The 15,904-nt window shown below is 39.8% G+C and overlaps 1 protein-coding gene across 2 annotated transcripts in view; it reads right to left on the bottom strand.

Moving 5' to 3' along the window:
* GRIA3 (glutamate ionotropic receptor AMPA type subunit 3) overlaps positions 1-15,904 on the bottom strand; it is a 315,536-nt gene that overhangs the window by 4,459 nt on the left and 295,173 nt on the right. Inside the window, exons 14-15 of one of the 2 annotated variants that reach the window (XM_003797026.1) lie at positions 6,110-6,224; positions 3,276-3,523 (exon numbers count right to left, since the gene is read on the bottom strand). In XM_003797026.1, coding sequence (XP_003797074.1) covers positions 3,278-3,523; positions 6,110-6,224 — 361 coding nt within the window. In that variant the 3' untranslated portion in view covers positions 3,276-3,277. The remainder of the gene's footprint in view (positions 1-3,275; positions 3,524-6,109; positions 6,225-15,904) is intronic. The other variant, XM_003797025.1, reaches the window with a different exon arrangement.

Here is a 15,904-nt window from a genome sequence, read left to right as displayed (position 1 = left end):
GAGCCATGAAATTATATTTTTGCAGGTGATTTACCCTGAGTCATTCTTCCTGAAAAATTACTAGTACTATAAAACCTCAAGGCAGTCTCTGATAATTAGCAATGAAACTAAAGTCTCAGGGTAACTCTTTTATTTAAATTTTCCATTAATATGAGGGTACAGGGTAACTTTTGATCTCTGTGGCCCTGAGTAGACTCAGACAGATTTAGGACAACTCAGAGAACTGGAAGCCTTATAATTACATAACAAATTAGAAGTCACCAGGAAAACTCCTTGGGAAATAAAAGATGAATGGGTGAAGAGCTCACTCTTTACATAAACAACATGCCCCTAATGTCACATCACCCACCAAATTGGCTGCAGGTATCCAGAGGTTTCTGTTTCCTGTTCAACCTGCTTTGTGCCTCTTCACTGACCCATGTAAGGTTTTCTGGGCATCTTCTGAGGTTTTCCCTTTATGTCTATAGGCTCATTCCAGGTTTTCTTTTCACCCCGTAGATGGTTGCCAAGGTGCTAACTAACTGGGCTATAACCACATTGGTGTTGGTATCTATTAAAATGTGACTTTTGCCTCAATTAGCCTGAATTTGCTTCACAGAAGTGGATCAATCAAGGTGATTAAAGGAAAGCCAGAGAGCCAGAAGTTGTGGCAAGTAAATTTCTGGGCTTTCCCCCCAGGTTTGATGTTCTAGGCCTCTACTTTATAACTGCAATATTCTGCCCAAACACAGATCTGCAGATCCCAGTCTCTCTCTCTCTCTATATATATATATACACACACACACACGTGCATATGTATTTGTCTCTCTTCATATATATATCTGTATATCTATCTCTCCTTTCCTCCTTTCTTCTTTTCTTCCCTTCTTAAGTTACATTCTCTGAGACTATTTTCTCTAGAATCCTGGATCAGGAGCATCTGCATGACCTGGGAGCCTGGGAGCAATACAGAATCTCAGGCTCCATCCTAGATCTACTGAATCAGGATAAACATTTTTACAATGTCCCCACCTGATTCACGTGCACACTGATGCACGAGGAGTACTGCTCTGCAGCTTTAACAAGAGACTGAGGCTGTAGTCCTGGGGGAGCAGGGACATAGTTTCTTAGAAGGAGTGATTTATAAACAGAGAGTCTGGAGGTCATGTGACCTTGAGCCCTGCTCTGCTTCTGTTTCAGAAAGATTCTTTCTGGACAAAACAGCAGTGACTGAACATTTAATCTTGTGTGGAGTACATGAGTGGGGCATACGAAGGCTTGGTGAAGTTCTTTAAGACTTTTCTTATGTTGATAAGTGGGACGAAAACTTAATATCTGTTCTTCATTTAACAGGATCTCATTGGGGTGTTGAGTTTCCGGGAGGCCACCAGGACGTGGGTGGCTCGAAGCAGCATGGTTTAGTAAAGACTACGGCTATAAGAGGAAGAAGGGCTGGGTTCTAGTCCCTGAACTGCCACTACTTAGTTGTGTTGCCTTGAGTAACTCGTTTGATGTGGCTGAATCTTAGTTACCTGAAAGAGAAAATACTTTCTGACTCATCTTAAATGAGGCAATTGATATGAGAGCACTTGGAAAACTACTACGCAGATTTAAGGTGTATTATTTATTTGGATGACAGCACCTCAGAATTTGGGAAAATTAAGTGACTGAAATTACTCATGTACTATCCTATGAAAAAACAAATCACATACCCTAAATTGTAATGGGCCTATATCACCTACTCAAGAATAAAGCATCTTAAACACACTGGGTCATTAAATGCTTGCATGCAAACGATGCTGATTACATATGAATTCGTGTACTGTACATCCACCAATGTAATGGGAACACTTTGTCAGCAGGTTAATTCCGTATGTTGAATATGCTGTGGTGAAAGGCAGGAAAAAAGAACAATCAGCAACTTCATTAAACGAGATGGTTTTTTCCCATGGTGATTTATACATGATTTACTTGGATGAAACAGTTCCAAATCAGCTGGATTTAGATTCACAGTGTGGAATATAAGAAGGTCAAAACGCAAATGCATTTTTAGAAATTCCAGCGCATTGACATTTACTCACGAGGTCAAAATTGCCCACCTAAAAGTTAGCAAGTTGGTATGAAGTTGCTAATTTTTCTGTTCCTCTCCAGAAAGACATGTTATGGATGACAGATGTACTTTAAGGTAACAAGACCGTATTATTTTAAATACTTCCTGAATGGAAACATTATCCTAATACAAGCTTGCCTTTGAACACATTGGAGTTATTGGTGGGGCTTGGCTGTAGCTGCCAGAGTCAAGGTGGCATCAGTCTGGTTTATTTAATTAGGAATTTGGCTTTGGCCAGCAGCAGGGAGCCTAGATTGTTCCTCGAGAGACTTACCTGAGTATCAATTCCAAAAAAGAGACAACAAAGGAACTCACAGATTAAGAAAATCATCCCAGGTATAAACATTGCTTGCTTAAAAGAACCACTGCTCCCTTATGGAAACACTGCACCACTGAAGGTGGCAGTGCCTCGCTTCTTTTCCTAATTTTAACATTAGTTTCAGAGCAGATGCTTTCTCTAGAGCTGCACTGTCCAGCAAGGCAGCTACCAGCCACATGTGACCACTGTTTCATATATAGCTAGAACAAGTCCAAGAAGTACCATAAGTCTAAAATATACCCCAGATTACCAAGATTAGTATGAAGAAAAGAACGTAAAGTATCTGATTTATTTTTAAGTTGATAACTTGTGGAAATGATAAAATGTTAGATATATTTAGCGAAATAAAATATACCATTAAAATTAAAATTAATTTTATGTGTTTTACTTTTAAAAGTAAAAGTAAACATGTGACCACTAGGACATTTTTATTGATTTATTTAAGAGACAAGGTCTCACTGTATTGCCCAGATTTGAACTCCTTGGTCCAAGCAATCCTCCTGCTTCAGCCTCCCTGGTAGCTGGGACTATAGGTATATGCCATCGTGACCAGCCCTCCTAGAGCATTTAAAATCACACATGTGTTCACACATGTGGCTTGCATATATTTCTATTGAACAGTATCACTCTAGAGAATTTTATTTTTCTTTTAGGTCACAGATCACAGTTTAATTAGGACCATGCTCTTAGAAACGCACCACTGCCTGACGAGAAAGCACAACCATTGTCTTCAAAGAATCGAATGGTTGCAAAGAGACAGTGGCTGAAACGATAAACCAAACTAAAAAACACAAACAGAAAAAAGAAAAGAAAGAGCTTAACATACAATAACATAAAGCTAGTTAGTTTACTAGACCTTAACCGTACCCCTAGATCTTAACACTCTCTGTTCCATACACGTTGTAGCCTTCTCTGTATGTAGCGTAATTCTGAGTGTTGGTGGCAGGAGCAGGCTTAAAGTTTTGGGTGTTCTTTGTGAGTTTCATGCGTTTGGACTCTGCCCGTGATTTGTAACAGAATTCTATCAAAGCCACCATCATGGCCAGCCCCAGACCTCCGACAAGTATATAGAAAACGCCTGCCACATTGCTCAGGCTCAGAGCGCTGGTCTTGTCCTAAGAGAAATGAACAACATGATTAGTTCTTGGGGAAAATGAAGGTGATGGGACATTGTAATACATTACAATATAATAGGGTAATTCTAAATTGTAAAATAACTAAACATTGATGTAAGTGTTGACTCAGTTCTGGCAACTGGCTAATGTTTTGCAATTACCAGCAAGATGGTAGATTGTACTTCTGTGGACAGTTTTGCTTTTCTTGTAAAAGTCCTTGTAGTTGGACTCCTTACATCTATCTCTTAGTACCTGAAAATGGTGTTTGACAAGTAAATAATATAGCACTTGACCATGGGAGCAAAAGAGTAAACACAAGCACAATTTATTCCTCTGCCAGCCTTGATAAATCCCATTTGCCAGAGTTGAGTTGTGACATCTCTATAAATGTACCACTCTTTTCATTTGGAAACTTGAAGCACTCTTTCCCCTCTCTGCCCCGCAACACCCCTTTCTCCCTTGTTCTTCCTGTTGCAAACTTTGTCAGCTAGTCTTCAAGATACTAGGGGAGAATATTAGAGGCTCCTGATATTCTTATCTGGGGAGTTACTTCACAAGGGTTTGTTTAAAAAGGGTTAACTCTCTTCTTTCCCCCAGTGACTGAGAAATGGCTCTCTTTGGGGACTGATTGCTACGTCCTCATCCAAGTTAAAATCAGGGCAGCAAGTCTTTGTGTTGCTGGAACAAGGGTGGACGCAGCACAAAGAACTGGCTCTGTTCCATCTTCCTGAGAGTTTAGGGAAACTGTCAGGAGAACCCATTGGATCCTGGATAGGCTCCATACAAATCAGAAAGCTTTTCCAGGAGGCTGACAATTTTTCAAATAAATCCAGCTGATTTTTAGCTTTTACTCTAGGAAATATAGAGAATAATAATAATAAAAAAAACTACACTTATCTGCTTTCTGCGTAACATGGGGGGAAAATTGAGGAAGCCGGTCAGTGACTTTCAGGTCAAACTACAAATCTGACTAAGCTATCTGCCTGTATGAAAAAGCTAAAGCTGAACTGCTGAATAATGGAAAGAAAAAAAGTTGGTGTCTCGAGCCCTACCTTGAGGTAGGACACACCAAGGGCCAGGAGTCTTTCTTTGAAAAAAAAAAATAGCATTTTGTAGTCTTTTTAGAGGGAATGCAACCATTTTGCTGCTGAATGTAATCGAATGGAATACACAAACTGTCAAACCAGTGAATTTTGAGCATCTATTTAAGTAACACAGTGAGCAGATGATAGCCATTGCTGATACTCAACACTCTGGTTCAGCTGATTTTGGTATCATTTAAAGAATTAAATATAAGACAATATGACCATGTCCTTCTGAGAACATGGCCAGTCCTGTTCTTGTTTACCTTAATAATGCCAATTGACATTGATTTGCATTCAGGAAGTGGGTGTGGGGGTGCCTCACGTCCACCACAACCTTGCAAATTGTCATTTTTCTAGGACGAATGACCATTAGACATATGAGCAGTACAAATGGTCACTTATCAAATGTGAGTTCATCTCCTTAAGGAGGCTGGTGAGGGTATCTGCAGGGATGTTCCACAGTCCATTAGGAAATGGACACATTTCTGGTAACCCTTCCTCTGCCATTATATTTTTACACGTATATGATATTTAATGGGGGAAGAGGTCCTTGGACATAAGCCGTATGAACTGTAGCTCTAAAAAGTTTCAAGTTCCATGTTTTTAAGTTTTATATAAGAGTTACAGAATTTCCTGATGTGGGTTGTTGAAAAACCAGTAGCAAAATGGTTTGTCGCACAGGGAAAATGAGTGGCATTTCATGAAATGAATTAACTGATACCACAATATTAGTTCAAAAAAAGGAAGGCAAAAATTGAAACTAAAAAGAACTTCCTTAGGGGAGCAAAGGGGGGCAGGAAGGAGGCGGGGAAGAGTGTTTCATGCTTATCAATGTGATGTTATCCTGACAATGTGTACCCTTAAGGAGCATGCGACTAAATTTTAAAAGTATTACATATAGAGATTCAAACTACACCTTTGGAAGAGAGAAGTGTGACAGACTTAATGAGATTCGAGATCCAAATAGATGCTGAACTCAATACAACAGCAGCTGACAGGAGGCTAATCATTCTGCTTACAGAGACCAGTTTTGTTATTTATTTGTTTGTTTGCAGATGAGATCGACATAATATATTAATGACCAAAGGTATTTACAATTACAAAGTCTCTGACACTGTAAGAGGTTAAGAAAAAGTACTGTCACAACTGGATCATTGTTTTTTTGGTTGATGTTGTTGTTATATTTTCTCTTTGAACTTTTGAAATGTAAAATACAGTAAAACCCCCTTATAACACAGCTGGTTATTTTATCACTCTGGATAGGCAATGGGCCAGATTGAGTTTCCTAATCATAACAGCAGCTCTATCGCGTCGACAAGCAATGTAGTGTGGTTGGCCTCTGAGGCTTGTGTTGGCCTTATTTCTTCAGTGCTGCTGTTATAAAGGGGTCCCACTGTGTTAGGGAGTGTGTGTTGGGAAGGAAAGCCGTTTTAGGGTAGAAAATAAACAGTGGGTCAAAATGTGATTGCTAATCAGTATGAAAAGACCTTCAGCGACTGACCTTACTCCCGGAGTCCTTGGCTCCACACTCCCCCTTATCGTACCACCATTTGTTTTTCAGCTTGTCTAAGATGCCTTGTTCACTGAGTTTCAATACTGCAAGGTTTACAGGCGTTCTTCACGTGGGAAATAACATAAATAACATTATATTATGTTATTTTATGTTATTCAAGCTTCAAACTACTTTAAAACTATAGAAAGCGATAAAGCAGGGGGCCCTGGCCACAGAGTAATTTTAGACACTGCAGGCAACCTGAGCATTACCTTATAAAAAGTTAACACTACAGCAACGCTATATTTACCAGGGCCTGCCCATATCGCTTTGAGTAATCGGCACACACTGTTAAATAATGAGGATAGAAAGAAGGCACTCCTCAGATAGGCTGTGTGTGGTGAGGAGGGTCTCCCCTCAAGTGACAATCGTCAGCGGCAGCTTGCAGTAGCATTGTGACAGAGATGTGTTAGGTTTGATCTAACCGGGTGTCTTGTTGTACTTCCAGACAGAAAGCAAGTTTTATGGGGGAGTTGGGAAGGGGACGAGGCCAGAAAGAGGAGCATTTCCATATTGTGGACTGAAGCAAATGAATAAATCCCAACAGAACTGAAAATAGACTCTACGTAAACAACATGCCTTCTGATTGTCCGTTATTGCACCAATTTGTTGCCCAGCTGAAAATGAACTCAGAAAGAACTATACTACATACATGTCCTCACTCCACAAACATGTTCTAAATTCTTATGCATGCCTTGGTCTTGGTATTAAAGGTCTAATGTGGACCTCTGAGTTTTGAGTAAGAGGAATATTTTCAACAATGGAAAAACTGGTCTATGAACTATTTTTGAGTTACTGACTGGCTGTCTCTCAGATGTCATCATATGTCTGTGGTCAGCTCAGATGACCAGAGGGTGAACCAGATCATTTCGAAATGGATTATTAATATGGCATGACCTAAACTGGCAAACTGACTCTGCCATAGTTGGGTAACATACTGCAAAGGATTAGTTTAGGTAAGTTCTAGGAAGATAAGACTTCTTCAATTGAGAGGCTAATTATCCTGAGGAGGCCAGGCCACTGCTCCTTAGTCCTTCAGTGCTTAAAGTATATGGACTGCGTTTGGAGCCACTGAGCAAATGTGTGAAGTATATCCACGGGATTTGGAGATGCTTTCCAATGCTGTCAAGGACCCTACTGGTCCTTGAATAAAGATTTCCTCTCTCAGAGATTTCTTCACTTGTAAAATGGGAATAATAATGACTTTTACCCTGTCTTCTTTCCAGAGCTATTGGATTTTAAGAGAAGAATCTCTAATAACTGTAGATAAAAATGCATAATATAGACAGGGTAGGATAATTTTATTACAAGGTAGTAAAACCGTGTGATGAGATTGATGGGACAAATATCGCCAATGCCAGTGCATGTTGGACTCAATGTCACTAATGTAAAAGGAGCAAAGCAGACAACTTTATGTAACCATGAACATGCCATAACATTCCTTAGCTTATCTTGGATAAGTTGGGTCCACTAACATTCAATCATTCACAAAACTTCCTATAGTCACAACGATCTGGCCTCTGTCATGCCCAAGTCCCAAAGCCTATTTCCTTTTTTCCTTCATTTGCTGTTGAGAACAGAGGGGCTACCTCATCTTCAGACATTCTGAGAAATGTACCATTATTTTAAAATAATAAGCAATTTTAGAGTACTTGAGATTTGAAAGACTATAACTCTTTAGTGTGAAGGAGGTGACACCTTCTTGGTTAGTACAGGGCCTGGCAGCCAGAATATTTGGATTCTGTATCTCACTAGGCAAGTTGGGTCCTTTTTAAAAAAAATACTTTAAACAAGTTCCTTTAATCAATGCTCAGAACCCTAAGTTTCTAAAATGCTAACGAGAGTTGCTTGGAACGCACAGGAACAAAAGACACTCAAATAAAATTTTGGACCTCTTTAAGATCTCACTGGTAATGAAAGTTAAGTCTCAGACTTTTAAAGGACAGGCAGGCCATCTACAGCCCTGAGGTCAGTATTGGAGCTACCTTCTCCCCTATTCTCTGCCACAGGAACCTCTTCTCTCTTCTTTCCCCCTATTATTTGTTGTCATATTACTACCACTTGGCATTAAGCCAAGCACTGACACGAGTCTCAGCAATGTGGCAGTAAGCTCAGAATGTAGGGGAGATGCTTTCCAATGGCATATGGGAGACTTAGCTCATCAGGACCACAGGAGGAGGTATAAAATACCTTCCTTCTCCTTTCTGTGATTTCTCTTTTCTTACCCCAAAGGGCCCAGTGCCCTTACAGTGCTTTCTGGCTAAGCCCTTACTGGGTCCTGTCCTCCCTCAGGGTACTATGTTCTTCAAACTACTTTACTCAGTTTCTTCAATACTGCTTCTCCCTACATGTTAGAAACAGAACACTCTGATTAAAAGTACTCACACTAAGGTCTCCCCAGAGATCCTAGTTTTAAAAGAAACTTATAACCCTTAAGTGAGGTAGATTGATAAAAGTATGGCATGTTAATTTACAACAGTGGCTTGCAAAGTATGGTCCAGCGACCCCTAGGGGGAGTCCCTGAAACTCGTTTGTCAAAGGGTATGCAAGTCAAAATTAATTTTGTAATAATACTAAGGCACTACTTGCCCTTCTCGCTATTATTCCCTCATGATGTACAGTGGAGCTTCCTGGAGGCTACATGATGTACGAAATCACAACAGATTAAATGAAGAAGCAGAAATGAGAATCCCATTTTCTTACATTAAGCCAGACATTAAAGAAGAGATTTACAAAAATAAAGGATAGCATCTCCTCATTAATTTTTGTTTTAGAAAAGTATAGTTATTTTTCATAAAAGTAGATTATTTATGTTAACATATATTTGGTTTATTGTTTTCAAGTGAATAAAGAATTTATTCTTTAAAGATTCTTTACATTTCTGATTTGGTAAATACGAATAGATGTAACTCACATGAAGAGAGTGTAAAGGGGCCTGGGACAAAAGCTTTGCAAAGCACTGATTTTGGAGGTGGGAAGCCTATTCCTGTGCCAGGGGTCTACTCTGGACTGCCACCCCGGACCCTTGCCAAAACCCAGGCTCAGTCTGTCAATGACTTAGCATCGTACTTCTGACAAATGGCCCATCCCTACCTTAGGCCATCTAGTGGCTTCCACAGACTGGCTGGTAGCTGCTTTCCACTCCCATGGCCTCCACAGTTACAGTGGAGATTACTTCAGAGCAATGATATTCAACCAGGTACCATTTTATCCTCCAAGGACATCTGGCAATGTCTGGAGTCATTTTTTGTTGTCACACCTGGGTTGAGGGGATCCTATAGGCATCCAGTGGGTAGAGACCGAGGATGCTCCTAAATGTCCTACAATGTACAGGACAGCCCCCACAACCAACAGTTATTTGGCACCAAATGCCAAATAGTGCCAAGGTTGATAAACCTTGCCTTAGGGCATCCAGACCTCCTCTGAGGTACTCTATGACGTTAGAGAACTCTGACAAATAATATACTCCTAGAAGTTTAGTATTGGACTGGAAACAAATCACAGGGTTTAAGAAATCTGGCAGGGAACCAACATCCATCTGGGAACTTCTAAATAAAAATGAGGGAGGAAAAACAAACATTTCAAGCAGCAGCACAGCCAAGGAGCATAAAAGCTGTAATCAGAAATCACAGATAATACCACTTAACAAGGTTAGGATAGCTGCCAAGGAAAGAAAGTATTTTAAAAGCCAAATCTCCTACAACTCTATGGTGTTGCAGATTAGACTAAATTTCCAAGATGGCAGAGAAAATCTGCTTTTATCCACACAATTTTCTTTCTTACTGTACCTTATTGGATGTATTGCCTAGCCCGATCCAAAGTAACCGAAGGTACTCACAGTCTCTTCCCAGTACACACACATACACACACGCCCATGTGTGTGCACACACACATTAGTAGCTTGAAAGAAGGGGAATTAGGTGGGCACTTGGTCATTTGAAATGTCTCTTCCTTGATGAAGATGTCTTTGTTCCTCACTCCAATATTTTCTCTCCCTTCCATCATCTTCTACCTTATCTTATCATTTATGCCCATGTCTGTGTGTCCCACCAGACTGCGTGCTTCTCCAGGGCAGGGACCATGCCTTATGTATTCATGGTGTCATTTAGGATACTTTTCTCAATAAGTGCTTGTCAAATTTATAAGGCTCTCTTATTTGTTTCGCAAACCCGGGCTGGGTTCGAATCCACCAGCCCCAGAGCATGTGCCCTAACCACTGAGCTACAGGCCCTCAGTCACATAAGGCGTTTTTAGTATTTGGGTTTTTAATCTATTATCTTCACATAATTATTATTATAATAATTCTTATTGGTCAAGTTTTACTATAACCCTAAGGAGGTAGATTATGGCCCCTGCTTTATAAGTAAAGAAACCATGGCACAGGTAGGTTAAGCAATCTGCTCAAGCCTGCACAGCAAATTATGGGGCAGCCCAGAAGACAAGTTAATATACATTGAACTCTGCACTGTGCATTCCCCGATGGCACACACAAAAGCGTAGCAGCCCTCCTTATTTTTGGTCTTCAGGCTTAGATGTTCATAATGAATTTTTTCTTTCCTTTAGGGACCATCATACTCCAAATAACTATCAACCTAGTAAGGGCATATTTTGCAGCTGAGGCCTTTTTCTGCGGTGCAGCAATAGGTCTCCAGAGTAATGTTTCAGAGCAATTACTGCAAGCCCTTAACTGGTACTTAAGAGAATTATAAGTCAGAAATATTTATTGTACTCACCTCAATAGTGAATAGAAAGAATTACACAAAGTAGGTCAGATTCCTATCATAGAAATTAGTCAAGCGTTCTCCCCTCTGAAGGGCGTGCTATGAATGTTTTGCTGAGTAGAGCCCTCCTAAGACAAAGATATAGGTCAGCAAATGTGGGGAGAAAGGAGAGCTTTTTAATGTAATTTCAAGGGGGCTGGGACTGTCCCCTTCTCCAAAAAGATTTGTCTCACTGGTACCTGAAATTGCACTGTGAGAATTTTATATCTTTAAGTTTGAGTGATGTGCCTCGTTAAAGTACAAGTCCTGAGAAATGGGAAATGACGCAAAGAGTAATTATTTACAAACAGCTCTTTGTTCCATTTTGTTTACAAAATGTTGGGTAAAGAGCCCCTAAGAAGACAATGTTTTACGGCACAGAATGGATTGTTGATCAGGTGGCCAGGGTAAGAGTTAATGTGAATGAGACAGGCATTTAAAATCGTGCAAAGGTACTACTGACATGTGTGACAAAGATGATTTCCTGAGTGTGGGGAACAGTCATGGAGTGGCATCTATTTGTTTTCCGTATAGGGGGAGTAATGTGGCTCATAATATTTTGATAATAAGTTCCATTTTTGAAGAAAACATTATTGGCGGATACAAAGTTATGCTTATCTCTGCCATCCATATCTGGCAATAACTCAGCTACAAAGGCCTGTGCTCACGATCCAAGGCATCCACCCCGCAGATGGTGGTTGTCTAGATTCCAGGCTCAGTTTGTGGGATGCCCCAACCAGCTATTTCAAAGAACCAATATTGTCTTTGTGATGGCAAACCTTACATATGGAGACAGCTTTAGAGTAAGCATATTCCTGCTTTTTTTTTTTCTATGAAAGTAGACATGATTTTCTTTTAAAATTAAAATAAGTTAAACTTTTGATATATTTCAAAAGAAACACTCAATTTATTTTAAAATTTTAATTTCCGGAAATACTTAAAATAGTAAAGTATCTTGAAATCATGTTAGATACCTTATTAGGAACAAAGAAATAGTGAGAGAATCATGTGAGGGTACTGAACTTCCCCACTGGGGAAAAGAAGAAAAACTGGGGCTTGTGGATTATTTACCAAGTTGATTCTGCCAAGTAAGTTGGTAATCTTGGAAGGGTAGAGAGAGGAATTTGTACTGTGGATATGACTCTGGGCCCTGAAAAATATTGGCATCCAGGGTGTAGTATGATTTAGCCACCTGAGAGGCTGTGGTGTGTATGCTGCTCTAAATGGCTTTACATCTCCTTTTGGAGTGGGGATACCTAAAGAGCAAATGTCTGTTTAATTAATGATTCCAGAAGATCTTTGATGGTGCCCTTAGGAGGGATAGATATATGGGTATATATGTAGGTTACAGAGAAAGACAAGGAGATCACAGATAAGTAAAAGAAATATATGAGCAAGGATGGTGCCTTTGCGTAGTTAACTAGAAACCTGCTCTGACAACACAGTATCTGAATGATAAAAGTGGAAACTTATTCCATCCTAAGCTGCAAGCCTCTCCCTCACCTTATCCCTTACCCAAACCTTCACTCCAAGTCACTAACGCGTTCTTCTTGGTACCTAGTAATTTTTGGAGGAACAACTTTAGAAATATCTTTGGCCCAATGGAGGGAGAAGAGCCATCCTCCCTTTTGCTGGCTATTTTTACTGAAGATATTTCATGTTTTCATGGTGACAAGGCACCTTTCCCTGTCCCTTGCTTCCCTAGTTTTTTTCTGGAGCAGTCCTAGCATCATTCAGGACATACATATAGAGACATGTAGTCACAGACATCTCTGCCCGGTTGGTCTTACTTTATTAAGTTGAAGCCAATTGATGGTCAAGCAAGAGAAGAATCTGTGGGATGCAAGGATTTCCTATGTGGCCTTTTACATTCTTTTCTGTACATTAACTTGAGATATGTGTACAAAGGGATTTGCCTCTCTGTATAGCAGCTGTGCAAGGCCATGGCGATTCCAAATATGCTTTCAGGTACACTAGTGTCTGGAGCCCTTTAACAAAACCCCTATCCTTTTCTTTTCACAGGGGTTCCTGGATGTAGGATTCCAGAAGAAGGAGGGTTTAGGTTATTTCAACCCTTCTACCATTACATTGGCCTGCACTTTGTCCGCAACCTGGGAAGGTGCACACAGATGGTTGCTGACATTATTGGACTCTGGCCACCCAGATGATCCTCTTTCCACGGGGGAAGCTACAATAATGATTTGCAGAGTTATTCAGTGCTTAGCTTCTAGGAGCCGCCTCTGAGAGGTTATTTATATCCATGTAGTTCACAAATGAAGCTCAAACTTATTTAACTCCTTGCTAATGGGATCATAATTTAATATAAGTGCAAAGAGCAGATTCAATAATGCATACATATAACATTAGGAGTTGAAAGCTGTGAGTCATTTTACTAAGGGCCTAACAATGCTAGTGATTGAAACTTATTGATGAGCATTTGTGCTAAAGTAAGGCAGCGGCCCCAGACGGAACTCTTAGATATTTGGGTAAATCCAGTGGCATTTCCACATGATAACATCTCAAATTCAAAGCAAGAGACCCTTTGATTCCACAGGTTGTGAATTTTACTGGTGGCTTTCTGCCAAACTGGACCTCCACTCAACTCACCTCCCCCCCCCCCCGCTGTTAGAACAGAAATCCAAAACCATTATTGGTCGTGGACTATTTCCCATAACCCAATTTGTCTGAGAAGACTTCTTACCCAATTTGTCCCTGATAGATAAAAGAGGCTTAGGGAAGGTGATAAGCTTCTGGAGAAGCCAGTTTTAGTTAAAATGTGGCCACAGACCCTTTCTCAAGTACATAATTAGTATTATTCACTTGAAAGCTCTGTTTTAATATCCATTAAAAAAAACAAGCTATCAAATTTGGTTGGGTTTTATTATGTGTAAATATGTTTTCTTTAATTCATTTCAGTGGCACCAAGAGAGGCACACACTGAGAAGAAACAGATCTATACCAGAAACTCACATGAGTGTCTTTGAAGACATCCAGCCCATTTCTCTGGTTCTAGTCATTGAGAGTTCAATCTGATGGGTGCCAGCATCCTCTTTTTTCTCTAATAGCCATCCCTTGACTATGGCTCATAGGAAAATAATCAATCTTAGTTTATATTCAAATATACATTGCAACAAATGGGGCCTATATATCAGATCTGAAATCTGATCTGGTTGCCATGCCAGGGCACACACCACCCTCTAGCACCCTCTTCTAGCACGCATGTTAGCTTCCACACATCACATCTGTACTTCCAGTAGTGATGCCAGACAGGATACACTAGCATTCTTTATGTACGTGTGTGTGTACATAAATATAGTATGCTACTATCTTAGGTCTATATTTTGAGAAACATTTGCTTCAATGCCAGATGAAATTAAGCCAAAAGGTGAATCCAGCATTTGGACCACACTTTTGCTACTTTTGACCAATGGGAATCAGCCTCATGTGCCAAGGGCCAAATGCTATACCGCTCTCTAGAAAGTCAAAAGAGAATGGATTTCAATTGTTCTCCATAAAAGAAATTTGCCCCCACCCTGCTCCACCAACCCCCATTCCCACCCTAACCAAATATATTTCAATTGAATAAAATCTTTCATGTTTCTTTGTCATGGCTGTCCTACCTTTCAGAGATTGTGGTTATATAACCTTCTTTCCAAATAAAAGGAAAGCAAATAATTTGGTCTTCGGGGGCAGAAAGGGCATAGACATATGCCAATTCACTCTCTGCCACTGCAACAGTGTCTTTCCTCTTGGCAATTGTACAATAGCATTCTTACCTTCAAGCTTTTCATTCCTGCTGCTCTTTCTGTTGCTCTGGTGTTGGACATTTGGTCATTATTTGTCAATAAGAAACACATTCATGTTATCAGGATAACACCAAAGGCAAGTAATCATATCTTAATCATGGAAACCATGTTAGAGCTACACAATCAATTTTTTTAAACATTAAGAATGGAATAATTAAAAAAAATCTTTTCTTTGTGAATTACAATTTTTTTCGGGTGGTAGAATTTATTCTTTAATACCATTTGGCAAAATCAATAGTTTTGGTAGCCACTGGACTGGTTCAGTTCTTAAGGCAACAGGTCCCTTGCTTGAAGTAGCCGCTTGAGAGAAAGTGAGGATTTGCTCTTGGGAGGAAGACCTGAGTAAGTTCAAGGAGCAAATTAGGCACTATCAGGAAAGAAAACTGTCAGGTTCTTCATACTTCCAGGAGGCAGTACCAGCACAGAAACATGCAAACCAACGAAGAGTGTAATATACTCACCCTAATCCTTGATCTCAAACCAGAGTCTTGGGGATTCACAGGAACTTCTGCTAAGACCCAGGAAGTGCCTTCGATCTGTAATGATTCTTGCCTACACACATAACAGTGTCATTAAAGAGTCATTGGGATCCATTTTAACTTTGAGCATCCAAAATGTCTACCTTTAGGGATGGCTCCTGCCAAGAAAAGGTCCACTTTTTTGTTGCAGTAAAGGTAGATGTAGATTCTTATTTGTTACCCAAGTCCCAAGAATGTCAAAGAATTCTGGGTGCGGAAGAGAAGGGGTTAAGAGATGGTGGCAAAAGAGAGGAGAATTGTAGACATACATGGAAGAAGAATAAATACATACAAAACTGAAGATCTCGTTTATATATATGGGAAATACAGTACAACCTCATTCATCTCTGCACCACCAAATATGAAAATCAGGGAATTTGGAAATGGGATGGCCTAAAGTGTAACTTTTTTCTATCTCTGAATAGAAGACTTTCTAAGCAAACACTTGGGATTAAAAAAAAAAAAAAGATTGCTAAGATAGGGAGGAAGAATGTGTCTGAATTTCTTTCTTTCTTTTTTTGAATTTCTTAAGAGAACAAACTCTTTTGAGGTACTTTAAAAGCACCACATGAAAGGAAACACAACTAATTTTAATTGCAGGCATTTTTTGAATCTATTTAAACAAATTCCCTAAGTTTTTTCCCAGCATCATGTTGGTCA

This window comes from Otolemur garnettii, unplaced genomic scaffold, assembly GCF_000181295.1.
Source record: "Otolemur garnettii isolate 467f Iridium unplaced genomic scaffold, OtoGar3 scaffold00110, whole genome shotgun sequence".
NCBI lineage: Eukaryota > Metazoa > Chordata > Mammalia > Primates > Galagidae > Otolemur > Otolemur garnettii.
Note: the sequence above shows the minus strand (reverse complement) of the source record. Positions and strands in the feature narration are given on the sequence as shown.